The sequence below is a fragment of the Euleptes europaea genome, chromosome 10, assembly GCF_029931775.1.
Source record: "Euleptes europaea isolate rEulEur1 chromosome 10, rEulEur1.hap1, whole genome shotgun sequence".
NCBI classification, from domain to species: domain Eukaryota; kingdom Metazoa; phylum Chordata; class Lepidosauria; order Squamata; family Sphaerodactylidae; genus Euleptes; species Euleptes europaea.
Window position 1 is genome coordinate 19,456,649 of NC_079321.1, and position 17,472 is coordinate 19,474,120.

The 17,472-nt window shown below is 43.2% G+C and overlaps 1 protein-coding gene across 1 annotated transcript; it reads left to right on the top strand.

Annotated features, from left to right (window-relative positions):
- The first annotated feature begins 2,148 nt into the window (after positions 1-2,148).
- On the top strand, positions 2,149-12,535 carry DNAJC18 (DnaJ heat shock protein family (Hsp40) member C18). Its single transcript, XM_056856623.1, has 8 exons — positions 2,149-2,189; positions 3,847-4,030; positions 4,650-4,795; positions 6,578-6,763; positions 7,773-7,885; positions 9,705-9,814; positions 10,431-10,603; positions 12,364-12,535. The coding sequence occupies exons 1-8, from the start codon at positions 2,153-2,155 to the stop codon at positions 12,486-12,488; spliced, it is 1,074 nt and encodes a 357-aa protein (XP_056712601.1). The 5' UTR covers positions 2,149-2,152; the 3' UTR covers positions 12,489-12,535.
- The last annotated feature ends 4,937 nt before the right edge of the window (positions 12,536-17,472 follow it).

Below are 17,472 nucleotides of genomic sequence, written 5' to 3' on the forward strand. Positions count from 1 at the left end.
ACATGCCCTTCTTAAATCCTATCTCAACCAAAAGTTCTTTAGACATTCACCCTGGTTTCTTCAAACCTCTACCTTTTTTTCTCCTCGTGGGAATTGATTTAAATTGTGCCTTCAATATCTCCCTTTTAAGAATTTCCCATCCTTCATGTACTCCCTTCTCATTCAATATTCTCACCCACAGGACCACACCCCGTAGTTCCCTAAATTTATTGAAATCAGCCACCTTGAAATATACCCACCTTGAACCACGAGGAAAGGCAGGGTATAAATGTTGCAATAAATACTGGAAGAATAAATGTTGTTAGTCTTTAAGGTGCCAGTGGATTGCCGTTTTGTTTGCCTCTTTGGGTACAAGAACTGTGTTATCACCAGGAATTGCTGATTCATATTGTGTAGATTGGAGCTTTGCATAGAACTGTCACGGACTCCTGCATTTCATTGAATTTTGATCTCACTGTTTATTCTCTCCCACCCCATGTGTCAATGCGTGTGTTGGATACAGCTTCCAATGTTTTCTCTGTAGGGTCACCAGACATATGACTTTCAGGGTGTGCAGTGCTGAAGCTTAGGCTGGGGTAAGATCATGGGGGAAACACTCTACGGATACACCTTCCAATATTCTCTCTCTGAGGATACATGACTTGCAGTGCCATGAGAGGATATCAATATATCTAGTGCTAATAACATACATTTGAGCTTAGCATAGACATGTCACATTACACCACTTGCATTTCATTGGCTTTTGACCCCAATGCTCATTTTACACACATTGTCTATGCCACTGTGTGCATGCACATATGTCTGTCAGCTTGAACATACATAAAGCTGCCTTATACTGAATCAGACCATCAAGGTCAGTATTGTCTACTCAGGCTGGCAGCAGCTCTCCAGGGTCTCAGGTCTTTCACATCACCTACTGCCTGGTCCTTTTAACTGGAGATGCCAGAGATTGAACCTGGGACCTTCTGCATGCCAAGCAGATGCTCTGCCGCAGAGCCAAAGCACATCGGTTTCCTTTATGCCTAAAGCTAAGGATCATTCACATATTTGATGAAGAGGGCACTGGTGCCATGCTAAGGCTCCAGTCCTTTGGACTCCTGCTTGGGAACAAGGTAATAAACCCAGATCTGTAGCTGTCTTAGTTTGTTGTGGCAAAATAAACAGGAGCCTTGCGGCACCTAAAAGACTAATGAAACTGCATTCCATCATGGCATTTAGAAGTCTCAATCATTCCAGCATGCCAAGAAGTCTCAATCAGCACTTCTGCAAAATCTCGACACTTCTTAAAATAGAACCGATTCCCCGTTAGATTCTCTGTCGCAAAGCACTGGGAGCTTTTACCCTTAGCAACGCCTCATTAGCACTCACAGAATTATTGCCAAGGGAGCCTTTGAATTGAATCATGGAAGAGTTACATTGTGCGGCGCAAAGAGAAAGAAAAGGACTGTAATATGAAAACAGTATGGTATGTCGTGAGGTTGCTCTTTTTCTCTCCGCCGCTGATCAGCATAAGAAATGAACAGAGATGGGGAAAGCCTATCCACGCTACACTCTTATTTTTTCCTATTTTGGGTAGAGCCTCTGCTTGGCATGCAGACAGTCCCAGGTTCAATCCCCGGCATCTCCAGTTAAAGGGACCTGGCAAGTAGGTGATGTGAATAGACCTCTAGAGACCCTGGAGAGCCGCTGCCAGTCTGAGCAGGCAATACTGGCTTTGATGGACCTTGATGGTCTGATTCGGTATAAGGCGGCTTCACGTGTTCATGCGTTGCTCCCCCAGGGGTTGCAGCGGCGCAGTCCGAACTTCCGGTATTCCATTGCACAGCCGTCCTTCTCTATGGCCGCCGCTGGAACGTCGCTCTACGCCGCGACGCTCTATGGTACAAGACATCAACATTTTGCAACGGAAGTCGACGGTTGGGGCGATGTCGGCGCTGGGGCGCCTTTGAAGGAACGCGTGTGAAAGGCCGCCTTTGTGGAGGGTCTGTTGTTCTCCTGTCGGGAGTGCGAGGGAGTTGGGGGCGGTTGCTAACGCGAGGAGACTACAACACCCAGGTTGCCGTGCGGCGGTGGGCACCCCCGATCACGTGACCGCGCCTCGTCCCTTTTCATCTCCCCTCCCCCGCTCCCTCCCTCCTCGCTCAAATGGAAAATGGCAGTGCTGGGCCCTGGGGAGCGCTGGACGGAAGGTAACTTCGTCGTGCGGGTGGCTCCGGAGGCTGCCCTGCGACCCCGGAGCCTTGCGGGATGAAGGAATAACGGGGGCGGGGTCACGAGGAAAGGGGTCTGGTCGGTGACATCTTTAAAACTAGCACATTTATTGTGGCATAAGCTCTCGTGGGCCTGCTTTATCCAGTGTACGTAATGTACACGTGTACAGGCAAAAAAAAAAATTCAAAAGTGGGCCAAATGTAAATGGAGTGCAAGAGAACCGCAAGGTCTGGTATTTCTGTGCAAAGCTCAAATGCACACAGTGCAATGCATTCCTTGGTTCTTGTAGGTTATCCGGGGTGTGTAATCCTCTGAAGATGCCTGCCACAGTTGCTGGCGAAACGTCAGGAAAGAAAATTCCAAGACCACGCTTACACAGCCCAGATAACCTACAAGAACCAATGAACTACAATGCATTCCTGTTTGAGCCTTGGGGTTGAACACATGAAGCTGCCTTGTACTGGAGCAGACCCTTGGTCCATCAAAGTCAGTATTGTCTGCTCAGACCGGCAGCGGCTCTCCAGGGTCTCAGGCAGAGGCTTTTCACATCACCTACTTGCCTAGTCCCTTTAACTGGAGATGCCGGGGATTGAACCTGGGACCTTCTGCATGCCAAGTAGATGCTCTACCACCGAGTCGCAGCCCCTCCCTCTATACAGCCGTGTATAGACGTATTACAGGAATGCCAGTGCTTTCGCATGGCTCCAAGTTCTACATTCTCCCCTACCCCCCAAACCTGTGTGCATTTGCCAGCTGAAGATTGCACTTCATGCACTGGATGAAGTGGGTTCTGCAAGAGCTTGTGCAACAATGTATTTGTTCGTTTTTAGGGCTGCTTTGTTATTTGTGCTGCGACAGACTAGCATGGCTGCTTCCCTGCAATTCCTCACACTAGAAGCACTGGCGGGGAGAGCAGGCTATGGAATGGGAGGGCAGTGGAGGGAGAGAAATGTCTGCAGAGCAGAGTAGGGAGGGAGTTTGCATCAGTTCTGGACCATGGGTAGCAGTTATGAAACGTGAGAAGGGGTTTTGAAGTAACTGTGCCAGGAGGGGGCCATGAATCCAGGATTTCATCTAAATCTGTTTACCAGTTTAGGTGAACATCTGATGTCAAGTGTTGAGAAACCATGTCTGTGAAAACTAGCCCAGGTTTTGGCCTTTTGATCATAATCTTTGAAGCTCCAGCTTTTTTTCTCTTTCCAGTTTCGAGCCTTTCAGGTATACACCTGTTGCACCTGCTGGGGCAGGCTTCCTTTTAAAATCCTTCCATTAACACACTAGTTGTTGTTAAGAGTTAACATGAGCAAAACAAGGTATCATGAAGTTGGGTAAACCATCTCTTTATTTGGCTTTTCGTCCTTTGGGCTCCTTAAGCTCTGGGAACAAAGGCTTCTAAAACAGGGTTCCTGTGACCAATGCAACGTCAAAATAAAAGGTACAGCTTCCAAGAAGTATCCAAATCCTGCAATATTTCTTGTTTGCTCTCCATATGAACGATTGCCTAAAAATTTACATGTGATAGGAACAAGGAACATCTTTTTCTCTTTGATATTGAGGGTGCGTGCGCATGTGGGCATGTTTTGTGACGTCTGTGGCATCGTGTTATCCACTGATCGCACCTGCCTTTCTTTGCAGCGTTAATTGATGAGCTCAGAAGAAATCCATACGCATCGGAGGAAACAAGAGACGACTTTGACTGCTGTTGCTGTAGCGACTGTCTGAGGATGAAGGAGGATGTGTGTGACTGTGGGAGGAGTCAGCCGCTCTCTGGAGAAGGAAACATGATCTATACGAAAGAACAGCTGCTTGGGGTTCAAAGGTAAATATGAAATCCCTTTGCTTACAATATGTGTGCTTATCAGAGTTGTCACCTGTAGTCTGTTTCATTAATAGATTCCTTGTGCAAAGCTTCACCTGATGAAGGGAATCATTGATTTATTTCATGTATACCCTGCCTTGGAGAGCCAGCGTGGTGTAGCGGTTAAGGTGTTGGGCAAGGACCTGGGAAATCCAATTTCAAATCGCCACTCACGCCATGGAAACTTGCTGGGTGACCTTGGGCCAGTCACATACTCTCAGGCCCGACCCTGGCAAGTATTTGGATGGGAGACCTCCAAGGAATACCAGGGTCGTGATGGGGAGGCAGGCAATAGCAAACCACCTCCGAACATATCTTCCCTTGAAAACCCTACGAAGGCTCCATAAGTCAGCTGTGACTTGACAGCAAAACAACAACAACACCACAAATGATGTGCCTGCATCAGCCTGCAGATCCACATGCCAGAATATACTAGAATTGCTCCTCTGTGAATGCAGAAGCCTGAAACTTCCATTTCTTTTTTTTTTGTATTTGAAAGTATAAGTTGGTGACTGAAAAGAGATTTTCTGTACGTGCTATTATGACGAATATGCCATTAAAGATTTTTCTTATTTTGTAGAATAAAGAGGTGTAAGAATTATTATGAAATTCTAGGCGTTGAGAGCGATGCCACAGATGAGGAACTGAAGAAAGCGTACCGAAAACTAGCCCTTAAATTTCACCCTGACAAAAATTGTGCTCCAGGAGCGACTGAAGCGTTTAAAGGTACAGGGGCGGGGGGAGTCTGGATAGACTCTGGTTTTGGAGTACAAAGAGAGTGCTGTGCGATAGAGCCTAATGAAAAGAGAAAATGTTCCAATACTTTGACCCCAAAAAATGTGGGGCCAGAGAGATTGTAAAGAGGCTCATCTGGATCCTATCTGTGTCTTCTGGTGGTAATTCCAAATGTTTAGGGTGATACCGTGGTTAATTTCAGCAGGGTTGCAATTTCTTTGCTCTGTATAGTTCAGGGGTCTGCAAACTGCGGCTCCCGAGCCACATGCGGCACTTTGGTCCGTTGAGTGCAGCTCTCCGAACTTGGTTCAGTGCCCCTGCTCTTGTGCCTGCTCACGCCGGCAGCCGGGCTGCAGAGCCGGCGCGCCTGAGAGAGAGAGAGCGGGCGAGCGGGCACGCTGTCTCTCCCCCCCCCCCGCCGTGGAGAATGGCCGAGTCCCCCTTTCCCTTTCCCTCAATGGTTGGGAGGCTAAAGCCTCCTCCCCCCCTCTAGCCGCACGATTGCTGGGCGGGTGGCTCAGCAGTTCCTGCCCCCCCCCACCTGTCAGCTGTTGGGCGGGGTGGGCTTCCTTTGGTAGACCTGGCCACCGGCTGAGTCCCATTGGGAGGCCATGTCTACCCAAATGGCTTTCTTGGCGGTAGACCTGGACTCCGAGGAGGGGGAAAAAGTCCCCCTTCAGAGGCCAGGTCTACCCATTGGCTTCTAAGGGCCTCTGGAGGCCAGGTCTACTGCCAAGAAAGCCAAAGGGTAGACCTGGCCTCCCAGTGGGACTCAGCTGGAGGCCAGGTCTACCAATAGGCTTTTATGGCTGTAGACCAGGCCTCCAGATGAGGACTCCGGATGGGGAGGGGGAGATGGCAGGGACTTACAATTTAATTTTTATCAATAAATAAGATCACTATTAAGTACGATATCAAGTTTTATTCAGTGTAAGTCTTAAAACTTTAATTAAAGTTTATTAAGTTAATAAACAGTGTTTATTAACCTATATAGTTTAAGTTGAAGAAATTTGGCTCTCAAAAGAAATCTCAATCGTTGTACTGTTGATATTTGGCTCTTTTGACTAATGAATTTGCCGACCCCTGGTATAGTTCATTGAAAAGGCAGAGTATGCCATTCCATCATTTAATAGAAGCTTCGGTGGAAATTTTCTACCAGTGGAATGGGTTATTTTCATTGATCCCCCCACCATGCAGACCCCCCCAATTTGCCCCTCAAGTTGCTACTGTCCCCTAGATGGTCACCTGAGGGTCCCCAGGAAGTTCAGTGGGCTGCAGAAAGTGAGGGAAGGTAGGGAAGTCCCATTCCGTTGACAGAAGTGCCTTCCATAAATGTAAAATTACTTCTGGGTCCAACACTGTGATATAATCTCATCTGTGCTGCCCTGGGCGTCTTGAAGGAAGGACAGGACACAAATGTTACATCATTGGTATGTTGTCACAGCCATTCCGAGAACATTTCCTGCTTATTTTGGTTATGTTTATTTTAATGGCTCTATTCTTCTCCTTCCCCAGTGCAGGCACATTCCTTTGGTACAAAATGCTTCCCAGTGGCACAAGGCCCTCAGTTACCACTTCACACCAGAGGAGAACACTGGCCCCCATACAGCCAAAAATTAGGACTCCAACCCAATGCAATGCTTTTTTTTAACCCTCAGGGATTATATGCTGCTTTCTGAGCAGCCGTTACTGCAAGCCAGTGCTAGACCAGACTGCAGTCATCATGACTAGTCGCAGGAATGTGACTTCTTGTTTCTTGCTCTTCCACACTAGCAATAGGCACTGCTTTTGCTGTTCTGAGCAACCCAGAGAAAAGACTGCAGTACGATCGGTTTGGGGATGAACCAGAGCCTATGTATAGCAGCCTGCCCAAGCACTACAACTATTACAGGGAGTTTGAAGCAGACATCACACCTGAAGAAATATTTAATATGTTCTTTGGCGGCCACTTTCCAACAGGTGAGTCTTTTCTCCCCCCCCTTTCACTTTCAAGTTCCATAAGCACTGTCTTTAGCTGGTGCTGCCCATATGTTATCTCCTGTGTAAGGTAAAGCTCTGTAATTAAAGTTCTAGATACTATTTTTTTCCTCCTCTTTGGCAAATACCACTCTAGAGTTACAGTAGTTGTCGTCATTTGAGGCAGCTTAGGGAGCTCAGAAAACCATCTTATGTTCTGAGAGAGGGGTGCAAACGCAGGCCACTAGAAAACAGCATAAACATCTACTTTCAACTTAGACCAATTTATACCAAGTGTCCACATGAGAGTCAGCATGTTGTAGTGGTTAAGAGTGGCAGGTTCGATTCCCTGCTCCTCCACATGAAGCCTGCTGGGTGACCTTGGGCCAGTCACAGAATTCCCTCAGCCCACGCGGAGGCCGGCTGTGGCAAACCCCTCCACACATCTCTTGCCTTGAAAACCCTACGGGGTAACCATAAGTCGGCTCTGACTTGACGGCACTTTACCACACATACACACACACAAGAGAAAAAGTTCTTTTTTTATATAAACCGGCTTATCTCAAAAATCTAGACTGGTATGTCTTTGGAGGAAGGCTATATATAGTAGTCTGGCAGTACAATTCTCTGTAGAGTTACATCTTTGAGTGCAACTCTCTTTAGGATTGCGCTGTTCATAATCTGGTTGATACTACAGCTCTGCTCAGCCAAGTATGTGGGCCCCAAGCAGGCAGGAGATATATGGGATAACGCCTGACTTACCTTGTCAGTTATGAACACCAGGGAACCTGGTGATGCCACCCCAAAATTTAAAAATAAAACGGACAAGCTGGATTTAAATTACGTCTTTTAAAATAAGGTTGTGTCCCTCTTTTGCCTTTAGGGGTACATGCTACAGATAGGTCTCTCTTGAGTATTTTAAAAGCTAAGATTTCTAAAGGTAAAAAACCCCGTCCTACTTCTCATGTTAAATTAAAAACACCCCCTTTACTCCTTTCCTTTTTTCAACCAGGAAACGTGCACATGTTTTCAAATGTATCAGCGGATCCTCCCTGTTATCCATCTCGGACCAGAAACGAGAGGACTTGGACACAGGAGGAAGAGGAGGAAGAAAACCAGCCACAGGTGATTGGGAGAAAGGATCTGTCATAAGTACCCAGAAGGCTCCTGACTTATTGTATTGCAGCTGTTCTGGTCTGCAGTGGAAGAGCAAGATTCGAGTCCAGTAGCCCTTTACAGACTGACAAAATTTTCGGGGTGTAAGCTTTGGAGAGTCAAAGCTCCTTTCATTATCTGATGAAGGGAGCTTTGCCTCTTGAGAGCTTACATCCCAAAAATCTTGTCGGTCTCTAAGGGGCTACTGGACTCAAATCTAGTTATTGGATAGCAGTAGCATACAGTGGAGTGGCAAACTGTCTACATTAGATTGCACACAAATTTCACTAATCTAGACAGTTTCTTACCTAAGATAACGGATATATATTCTTATAAGAGGAGTAACATTTTTTCATCCACAAATGAAAACATTTCTCAGCTTGGGTGGGAGTGGAGAGCATCTTACTGGCCACCAAAGATATAGTGGCACTATTTATCTTTTAAATAAAAGGGACGGCATGTTCTGCATTTGCCTTAGAATGACCTGGTTCATGCAAAGTCAGTGCATGAAGGACTTTTCTAGTAGTAGTGCAAAGTTTGCGACAACAGGATGATACCCATAGTATGTAGACCATTTCTGGGGCCTGATGATATTGCCATGAATAAACAGTGGGAAGAACTGTTGTGAACCATGGTTAGCGCATGTTTAGTAATTCTTAGATATCTCCTTGGTTTAGCCTGCCTTCTGCATTCCCTTACACCCACATTCCGTCACACCCAACTTCAGTACTTCTTTGCTACCTCTGTTCTACTGAAGCATTCCCTCTCCCAACCTTTCAGCCCTTGACCATGCCTCCTTCATTAATGATAAAACTGAAGCCATTCACAACAATCTACTGTTCTCCCACTCCTTCACTAGCCTTGTCCTGTCTTCGACTCCCCCACGCCCTTAGACTGCAATCCTAACAATACTTTCCTGGGAATAAGTACCATTGAATAAAACAGGACTTCCTTCTGAGTAGACATGCTGATCTTTGCTCCTGTAATCTGATGAAATGGGCACCATGCTATTTTTGTCTAGTATGGATCCTGTCTCCTCTTGACTGCTCATTTTCCTTTCCACATACCCCCACCCTCAAACGCACCACATCACATCCTTTCCCCTTGCCCCTTTCTTATGATCCATCCCACCTTTTCTTCTGTTCTTAATAATAAAACCACCTTCTTATTGTCCTTGGACTACCATCCAGATCCAGCGTGATGTAGTGGTTAAGAGCAGTGGTTTGGAGTGGTGGACTCTACTCTGGAGAACTGGGTTTGATTCCCCACTCCTCCACATGAGCAGCAGGCTCTAGTCTGGTGAACTGGGTTGGTTTCCCCACTCGTCCACATGAAGCCTGCTGGATGACCTTGGGCTAGTCACAGTTCTCTTAAGAGCTCTCTCAGTCAACTAACAAATCTGATAAAAAGGCCATGTGAACAGCTTTAAGGAAAACCTTAGAGGGGGTGGGGTTGATCTTGCCACTGCAAAAATCTAAGGCAACATTATTTTTGGGGAGGGGAACGATATTTAAAAGGAGTAAGCATCCTTACTTCTGACAATCACAAAGGAACATCAGAAGTGCCTTGATGTGAATCCAAAAGTAGCCTTTTCCATAAGTTTTGTATTAATCTCAATCAAAAGTGAATGTTGGTCAGTATTGTTTTTGTACTAAACTAATAATTAGCCCTCTCTAACAATCCCAAAGCTAACTTTAAAAAAAATTGGGGCTCTCTTTTTACCATCATGATTTAGATCTTATTCCGTTTCTAGCTTACACCCTTCACTAACCATCGTTTTCATTTCTAGAATACCTATTCGGCATTCGTTCAGTTACTGCCAGTATTTATTATAATAATTGTGTCAATAGTAACACAGCTGATGGCTACTAATCCACCCTACAGTCTTTTCTTCAAATCGTAAGTCCCAACATTTGTCTTGGCTGTTCTTTGTCGATCTAGCTTAGAAATGTATTAACTTTTTTCTAGATGATAACGATATTTTAAGAAAAGGCCTAACCATTAGAATTATGTGTCTGTTGTTCTTTGGCTCAGATGTACATGTTGGGAAGTTGATAAATGCTTTTTGTATTAGAAGACTACTTTCCACAGCCTGGCATTTTATGCAAGATGCTCCCCTACTCATAGGAACTGTAATATTTCAGAAAGAAAATATTTTGCGTTTTACTAACCAGTCTTGTAGCCATCTCTCTCTCCCTTAAAGAAGATGTACATGTTGGCTTGGATCCTGTGAACTTGCCAGTGGAAAGCACTGATGGTCTGGGATCTTCTCTCCTCTCCCTCCAGAGCCCTGGGAAAATTTATTTCTGGGATCGAGGGACTTGTGTGTATTGATGATGGGTGTAGTGGGAAGAGAGAAGGGAATTTTGCCTCTTGCTTGAGTAAAGCTCCTTGCACCTGCAGATCACAGGATCCAGGTCTTTGAATGGAAATCTTCATATATCAAAGCATGATTTCTACAATATTGTTTGTAAGTGGTTTAAAAACCCTATTCTCCGCCTGCTTACTCTCACAGGACTCTAGGACACACTATCATTAGAGAAACACAGAACCTTCAGGTGCCTTACTATGTTGACAAAAACTTTGAAAATAACTATAAAGGCGAAGATCTTGAAGAGCTTGAAAAACAAATTGAAAAAGAATATATTGACTATGTCCAGACAAACTGCAGGAAAGAAAAACAACAAAGTAAGTTGGCTTCAAGCATCTTGCCTGTATTGACTTAAAACTGTATCTATATAAACCTCTGCATCAATTTTTGATAGACACTGATATAATGTGGTATAATGCTCATTTGTTAAGCACCTTGAAAGTGTTAGCCACAAAAAGGCAGCCAACAAATATAAATCTAGTCGGTTCCTATTAGCTGATAGTGATGTCATGGAACCTTCACAAACATTACTTTGCTGAAAGTAGTTCTCACTATTTTTCTTACATTCCATGATTTGATGGCTGAAGTGAACCATCAGTGTGTGTGTAAAATGCTATCAAATTGCCACTGTCTTATGGCAACCCCTTATGGGGTTTTCAAGGGAAGAGACTAACAGAGGTGGTTTGCCATTGCCTTCCTCTGCATAGCGACCCTGGTATTCCTCGGTGGTCTCCCATCCGAGTACTAACCAGGACTGACCCTGCTTAGCTTCTGAGATCTGACAAGATCAGGCTAGCCTGGGACATCCAGGTCATCAGTAGCTTAAAAAAATAACCTCTTACACCTTTTAAGAACTATGTGGGCAAATACAGAGATTGAGAATTGGGAAGCTTTGTGGGAGGGGCTCCTAGGAGTCAGCAAAGACAGGAGACTGAAATCCCAGCAGTCAGCTTTTAAAGAAAGAAGTGCTTAAGTGAGTGATAGAATGTGTGAGGCCAACAATATCCCACAATCCCTGGCATAATCTTTGCAGGGATGTTGTGCCTATGGAAAAGCTAGTTGAAGCCAAACCGTTCATAATTTTACACTTAATAATCCCCCAAAGAGGTAGAGTAGTAGTTTTTTTTAACCATTATAAAGAAAATCTTCTTGTTGTCTACTTCTTCCCAGTATTCCACCAAGCTCTGTGTGCTGGAAGTAAATGATACAACAGGATCCATAGATGTTTACAGTGTGTGAATACATGCCAAAGTATATATGCCATTGAGTAACTAAGTTTTGCAGACTACTACATTACTACATTTTGGAGGACTTGCATTCATAGGGTCGCCATGAGTAGGAAGCGACTTGACGGCACTTAACACACACACATTACTACTATAAATTCTAACAACAACCATATATGGTCATAGTGAGATGAACTTTCAACTGTTCAGTCCAGCTTTATTCTGTATTAAAAGCAGCCATGTCACTAAATTTAAATTGTAAATGTATGCATTATCTACTTTCCAACATTATCCTAAATTCCATAGAACAGGTTAAAGTTATATTAGTATCTACCTCTCCATAGAGCCAGCACAGTGTAGTGGTTGAGAGCGGCAGACTCTAATGTGGAGAACCGTGTTCGATTCCCCACTTGTCCACATGAAGCCTAATGGCTGACTTTGGGCCAGGCAGTTCTTTCAGAACTCTCTCAGCCTCATGTAGGCAGGCAATGGCAAACCACTTCTGAACATCTCTTGCCTTGAAAACCCCACAGGGTCACCATAAGTCAGCTGTGACTTGACAGCACGCACGCACACCTCTCCATAGGTTAGATTAAATTTTACCTGTATGTATTTGTACCAGGTTTTTTTTGTTATTGCTGTACTAAGGTAATAAATAGGTAAAAGGTGCTCATGGGGGTTCTATAATTCTGAGATCTTGTCATCGGGGGGCGTTAATGAACCCAAGTCATCTCATGTTTTGAATGCTAGTTCTTCCTCTGTTTTTGTCAGTACTCCTCAATACTTTCCCTGCCTAACAGATCCATAGCCATAAGACAAAAAGTACAATAATTGTCTTTTTCATGTTTCAGAATCAGAGCTGTCCAATTTGGCAAAGTTATACCGAGACGAGCGACTGAAACAGAAGGCAGAATCTATACAACTGGAGAACTGTGAAAAGCTTTCCAATATCATAGGAGTACAAAGGAGTCGCTGACAGGCAAGAGGTTGACCGTCCTGCCAAGTCATGGATGCTGCCTATGGGAAGTTTCAACTTGGTTCTGTTTTTCCCCCCCTTTTTATAACCAAGAGAAGAAGAAAAAGCATAGACTTGGCACTTGATCCCTTCACCATGTGTGAACTGTGCCATATATAGGCAGTGATTGCTCAAATAAATACAAGACGTTTGGTTCCGTGGGAGATTTAATTACACTCAATGGCAGTTGGCGTTTGATCGTTTCAGCCATTCAGGTGCCAACCAGGTACTTCCCAGGAACGACAGCCACTACACTTGCTGGTTTTGCCACTCCATATTAGATCAGTAACTTACTCGGCATTTCACATTATCAGTCTTACCTTCGTTTGAAGCTGCTCTTCCTGGTTTACGACAAAAGCTTAGCTGGGGCACAATTTATTTATTTGTCCATTTATTTATTTATTTATTTATTTATTTGCTGCATTTTGACCCTGCCTTTCTTCCATTGTGAAACTCAAGGCATCCCTCATACAGTTCCCATTCAAGCGGACCCTTATCTGTTTAGCTTCAACGCGACTGCATCATTACGAGTCCCACGAGCCTGCTGTAATACGTTTAGATCCAGTTCAGATATTCATTCCTTCTCTTTGCAACAGAGCTAGTGACGGACTCAAGGATGGAGCCTTCCCCTCCCCCCGTAGCCTGGACCTTCGTAGTCAGTGAACCAGGACTTTTGGTCATCAGGACCACTTGGAAGAATGAATGCTCGCTAAAGCTGGGAAATGGGTGTTGGTGTTCATTTACCATTCTGTCTGTGGTCTTATTTTTATTGCAAGGTGTTAATAAGGATGTTCTTAGCTTTGAAAAAGGCCTGTTTTAGAATCCTAGAGGAATATCCCCTATCCTTTAGTTGTTCCATTAATATATTGGCTTGCCTATGAAAATCAAGAGTCAAGGCTACAGTTCCTTCTAAGCCTCAACATCTGGGAGTAAGGCAAATTCCTCTTAAACTGGTATGAGTGGAAGCTATTCCCAGACAGGAAAGAATTAGCATCAGTTGGTTTCCTGTAAACATCAGTATTGATTTTTAGTAACTATATCAAGAAAATTGGCCTTGGATTCATCATAGGACGTATCAAATGTAATAGTCGTATGAAAGGTATTAATGAACTGACCAAATTGAACAAGGAGTTCCTCTGAACTTTCCCAGTTCATAAAGATATCATCCAAAAATTTCTTGTAAAGATAATACAATTCTTGTAAATACTATCGTTATTTTGAAAAAAAAAACTTATTCAGGAGCAAATTTGCAACCCATCACAGTGCAAGAAATCTGTCTAAAAAATTTTGAAATTAGAAAAAAAAATCCAGGCACAATTCCACAATTTTACATAGAAAAGATGTTGGGGGGTTTTTTTTTTGCAAAAAGCTGTCCTATCAAAGATGTTGTGTAAAATATCCAAGGCTTCATCTTGTGGGATATTCGTACATAAAAAGTTCACATCTATGGTCACCAAAATAAATTCATTTTTTGTTCATTTATCTTCAGTGGTTTGTCATTGGCAGACTGGTTTTTTTTTTTTAAGTCTTAGATCCATTTTTCCAATTACGTTCTTTTTGTTTATAGGTTTATACTCTGCGCTCTTCACTCACAAGGGCTCCCCGGTTGATGTCCCACATAGAACAATATATAAAACCGAATACAAATGACATAGTGAATGTTTTGAATAAGTTAAATGGCAATTGCTGTTACTTTGTTATGCAAAGCGTGATCCACGTTCGTTCATATTTTCTGCAGTTCTGCTGGTCTGGTGAGTTTTGATTGGTTCAGAATTCCATATCTTGTTGCCGATTCAGTAGCCAGGATATTTGGAAGACTGCACTTATTGTGACTCTTAGGGGTTTTTTTTTGTTCTGCTTGGTGCAGTGGAGCCATTTGTAGAGATTATACAAAGCTGGGGTGTTCAGATATACTTTTTGAGTGGTGTCTTCTGATCAACTGATGCTGTAGTTTGTTGTTTTAAGAGCGGTTTGTTTATTTTTATTGTGGTTTTTATTACATAATCCATCTTGAGTCCTTGGTTGAAGACAGACAGATTAAAAATGATACAAATAAATTGGGCATAGGCTTGCATTTACACTGTGTAGATCTTCTAAAGTCATGTCTGAATGTGGGAAGACGAATAAGCGGGACCCTGTTCCTCCTTAGCAGAGGAAGGAGGCAGAATATCTGGGTTGCTCTTGTGTGACAGCTCCCTCTGCTCCCTGTGTGACAAACTCTTGAATCCTCCAGTTCAAGCCCTATGTCTAACCTGGATTGCATATGTGAATTTAGAAAAAGTTTTGGCAGGTTGTGAGGCTTCTGGCTTTGCTGTCTACTGGCTAAGGATAGATTTGGGGGCTCTTCCTTTCCTGTCTTTATCCCTTTTTTTTCTTGGCCTTTTTCTCTCTGTGTGTCCTTTCATACCTGTAAGAGCTTTCTTTAATAAAAGCATTTTATGACAGTTAAGGCAATGACCAATCCTCTGGCGAGAAGGGTGATGAAACCATGGCATTGTTTATGGTTCCCCCCCTTAATTTCTCTTCCGTGTGATGTCTGATTGTGTTGATGTTTGTTACCTTAATTTTCTAAATTGCAAGGTGTTCTTTTTGATAGTCTGGTTTTCTGTAAAACATCTTGCAACAAGAATTTCAGAAGGACTTCTGGCTGCGAAGCTGCAAAGATGACATGTTGCTTAGGCATAATAGTAATTCTAGTGTACAGAAAATTAATCTTGGGATTTGTTTTTTGCAGTAAGTGTTGGACTGGAAGTTCTCTGCCCCATGTATTTTCTCCCACTTCTCTCTGTGCTGTTGTGTTTGTCCCTGTGTGCTTTTGTGTTGGTCTCTTTTCATGGTAAACAGGTTCTGGTATTTCCTGGGAACTGACATTTAAAGGATCATTCACATTTTTAGCAATGGCTAGAATTGGGGTGAGATTCCTTACCTGAGTGATCTCTGGCCAAGCCTCATATAATGCGTAGCTTTGTGAACTGTTTTTTAAAAGGTTATGCCAATTATGCTGTTGAGATTTGCTCCTTTGGAAGATGGTAGAAGTCAAAAAGCCCACCTGCAGTCTCTTCAGCTGTCTTCTGTTACAATCACCAAACTGCCTAAAAGCAAAAAAGTTGCAACACTTCAAGATGTACCATTGTCAACATTGTAATGATATGAATATTGTAGGTGATAATCATGTCTCTAAAACATCAACAATAACTTCTTTTGTCATTTTTAAACAAGCAGTTAGTACATGAGTGATGACTGTGTTAGAATTCAATAAATCTCTCCTGTGAACATTTGGGAGGGGAAGATTACAATATTTAATTGGCCAGTGATGCACTTTTTCTACTGAAATGAAAGTGTGAGCACATTTTCCTGTTACAAATTGATTCATCCAGCCAAGAGAAAATTGTTACATGCTTGTATTGATCCTAACATGATGTTTAGTATATAAGTGCATTGAGAACCCGGTCTAAAATATTTAGATTAATGCCTAGCTTACTCTTTAGCGCTGAAAAACGTATTAAATTGGCTTGAAGATCATCGTAAGCTGCTGAATGCAATCATGCTGTTGATTACACTTGGCTTAGCTCTTAATATTTGGTTACCCTGATGTAACCAAAGTAGGCTTTATAGGTTATTGATACCTGTAGCACAACTGTAGGAAATTGAAGTCCTGGCACATTTGGGGGTGTAGTTGGAAATGTGGTAATACTGCATGGTCTTGCCTTTTGGATCTGAGCAGTGCAGGAACTCCTAGTGAGCAATCATCCCCACCCCAGCCCCCAACGATTACTAACAAGCCTTTTAATTAGTGATATGATCAACCTCCTCTTCAGGACCTTTGCTACAAAGTCTCTTCAATATTCAGTAATTGCCACGTATGAAACATTGGAGGATGCTAACTAGAATAATTTTAAATAGTGTTTACTTTTAAATAGGCAGTGTATTTTTACATTCCTGTGTGAGGATGCTTCAATAAACACAGTGTTCTTTTTTGTGAAGAGTAACCTCTCCATAACAAATAGGCTATTTTTACAGATTGTGTAGTATAGGCAGTAAAATTCTAATCAAGACTCTGGCTTGTATCTGCACTGTGTTTCGCATGCTGTAAACTAGAACCCTTCATGTGATGGAAGGTGGGGAAACAAACAGTTAAAATCACATCAACTGTATCAATTGTACTGTAAAGTTGCTTTATATGTGCTTTATCACCAGCCCCATGGCTGCTGCTTCTTATGCTGAAGCCACGTGTGACGGCGGCAGGTCTATATGTCTAAACCCAATTTTGCCCCAGTAACATAGACAGCAAAAGAGCCCCGTGGCGCAGAGTGGTAAGCTGCAGTACTGCAGTCCAAGCTCTGCTCACGACCTGACTTCAGTCCCGACGGACGTTGGTTTCAGGTAGCCAGCTAGGTTGGCTCAGCCTTCCATCCTTCCGAGGTTGGTAAAATGAGTACCCAACTTGCAGGGGTAAAGTGTAGACGACTTGGGAAGGCAATGACAAACCACCCCGTAAAACATAGTCTGCCTAGTAAACGTTGTGATGTGACGTCACCCCATGAGTCAGTAATGACCCGGTGCTTGCACAGAGGTCTACCTTTACCACCAGCACCATACAGAAAGACCAGTGTGATTACAGCTTACTTGCAATAGATTGCAAATTATTTTTTTCTCATTTTTTTCTCATTTTCTTTTAATAAAATTTAAAAAATAAATTGCAAATTACTGAGAAGTAATTTGAAGAGTTTTCAAACTAAAACAGAAGACCAGTAGCACCTTAAAGACTTAATATTTATTCTAGCATAAATAAGTCAGAGTTCAGTTCGACAGAACGGTGTGGAAAATCATTTTACAGAGGTCTTTATATCCAAAATCACAGCAAAGGGGGGAGAGAAAGTTGAGTTGTAGAAGAACGATACCTGTTGCAAGTAATTCCATTGTGAATCCCTACTTAAAAGGCTGG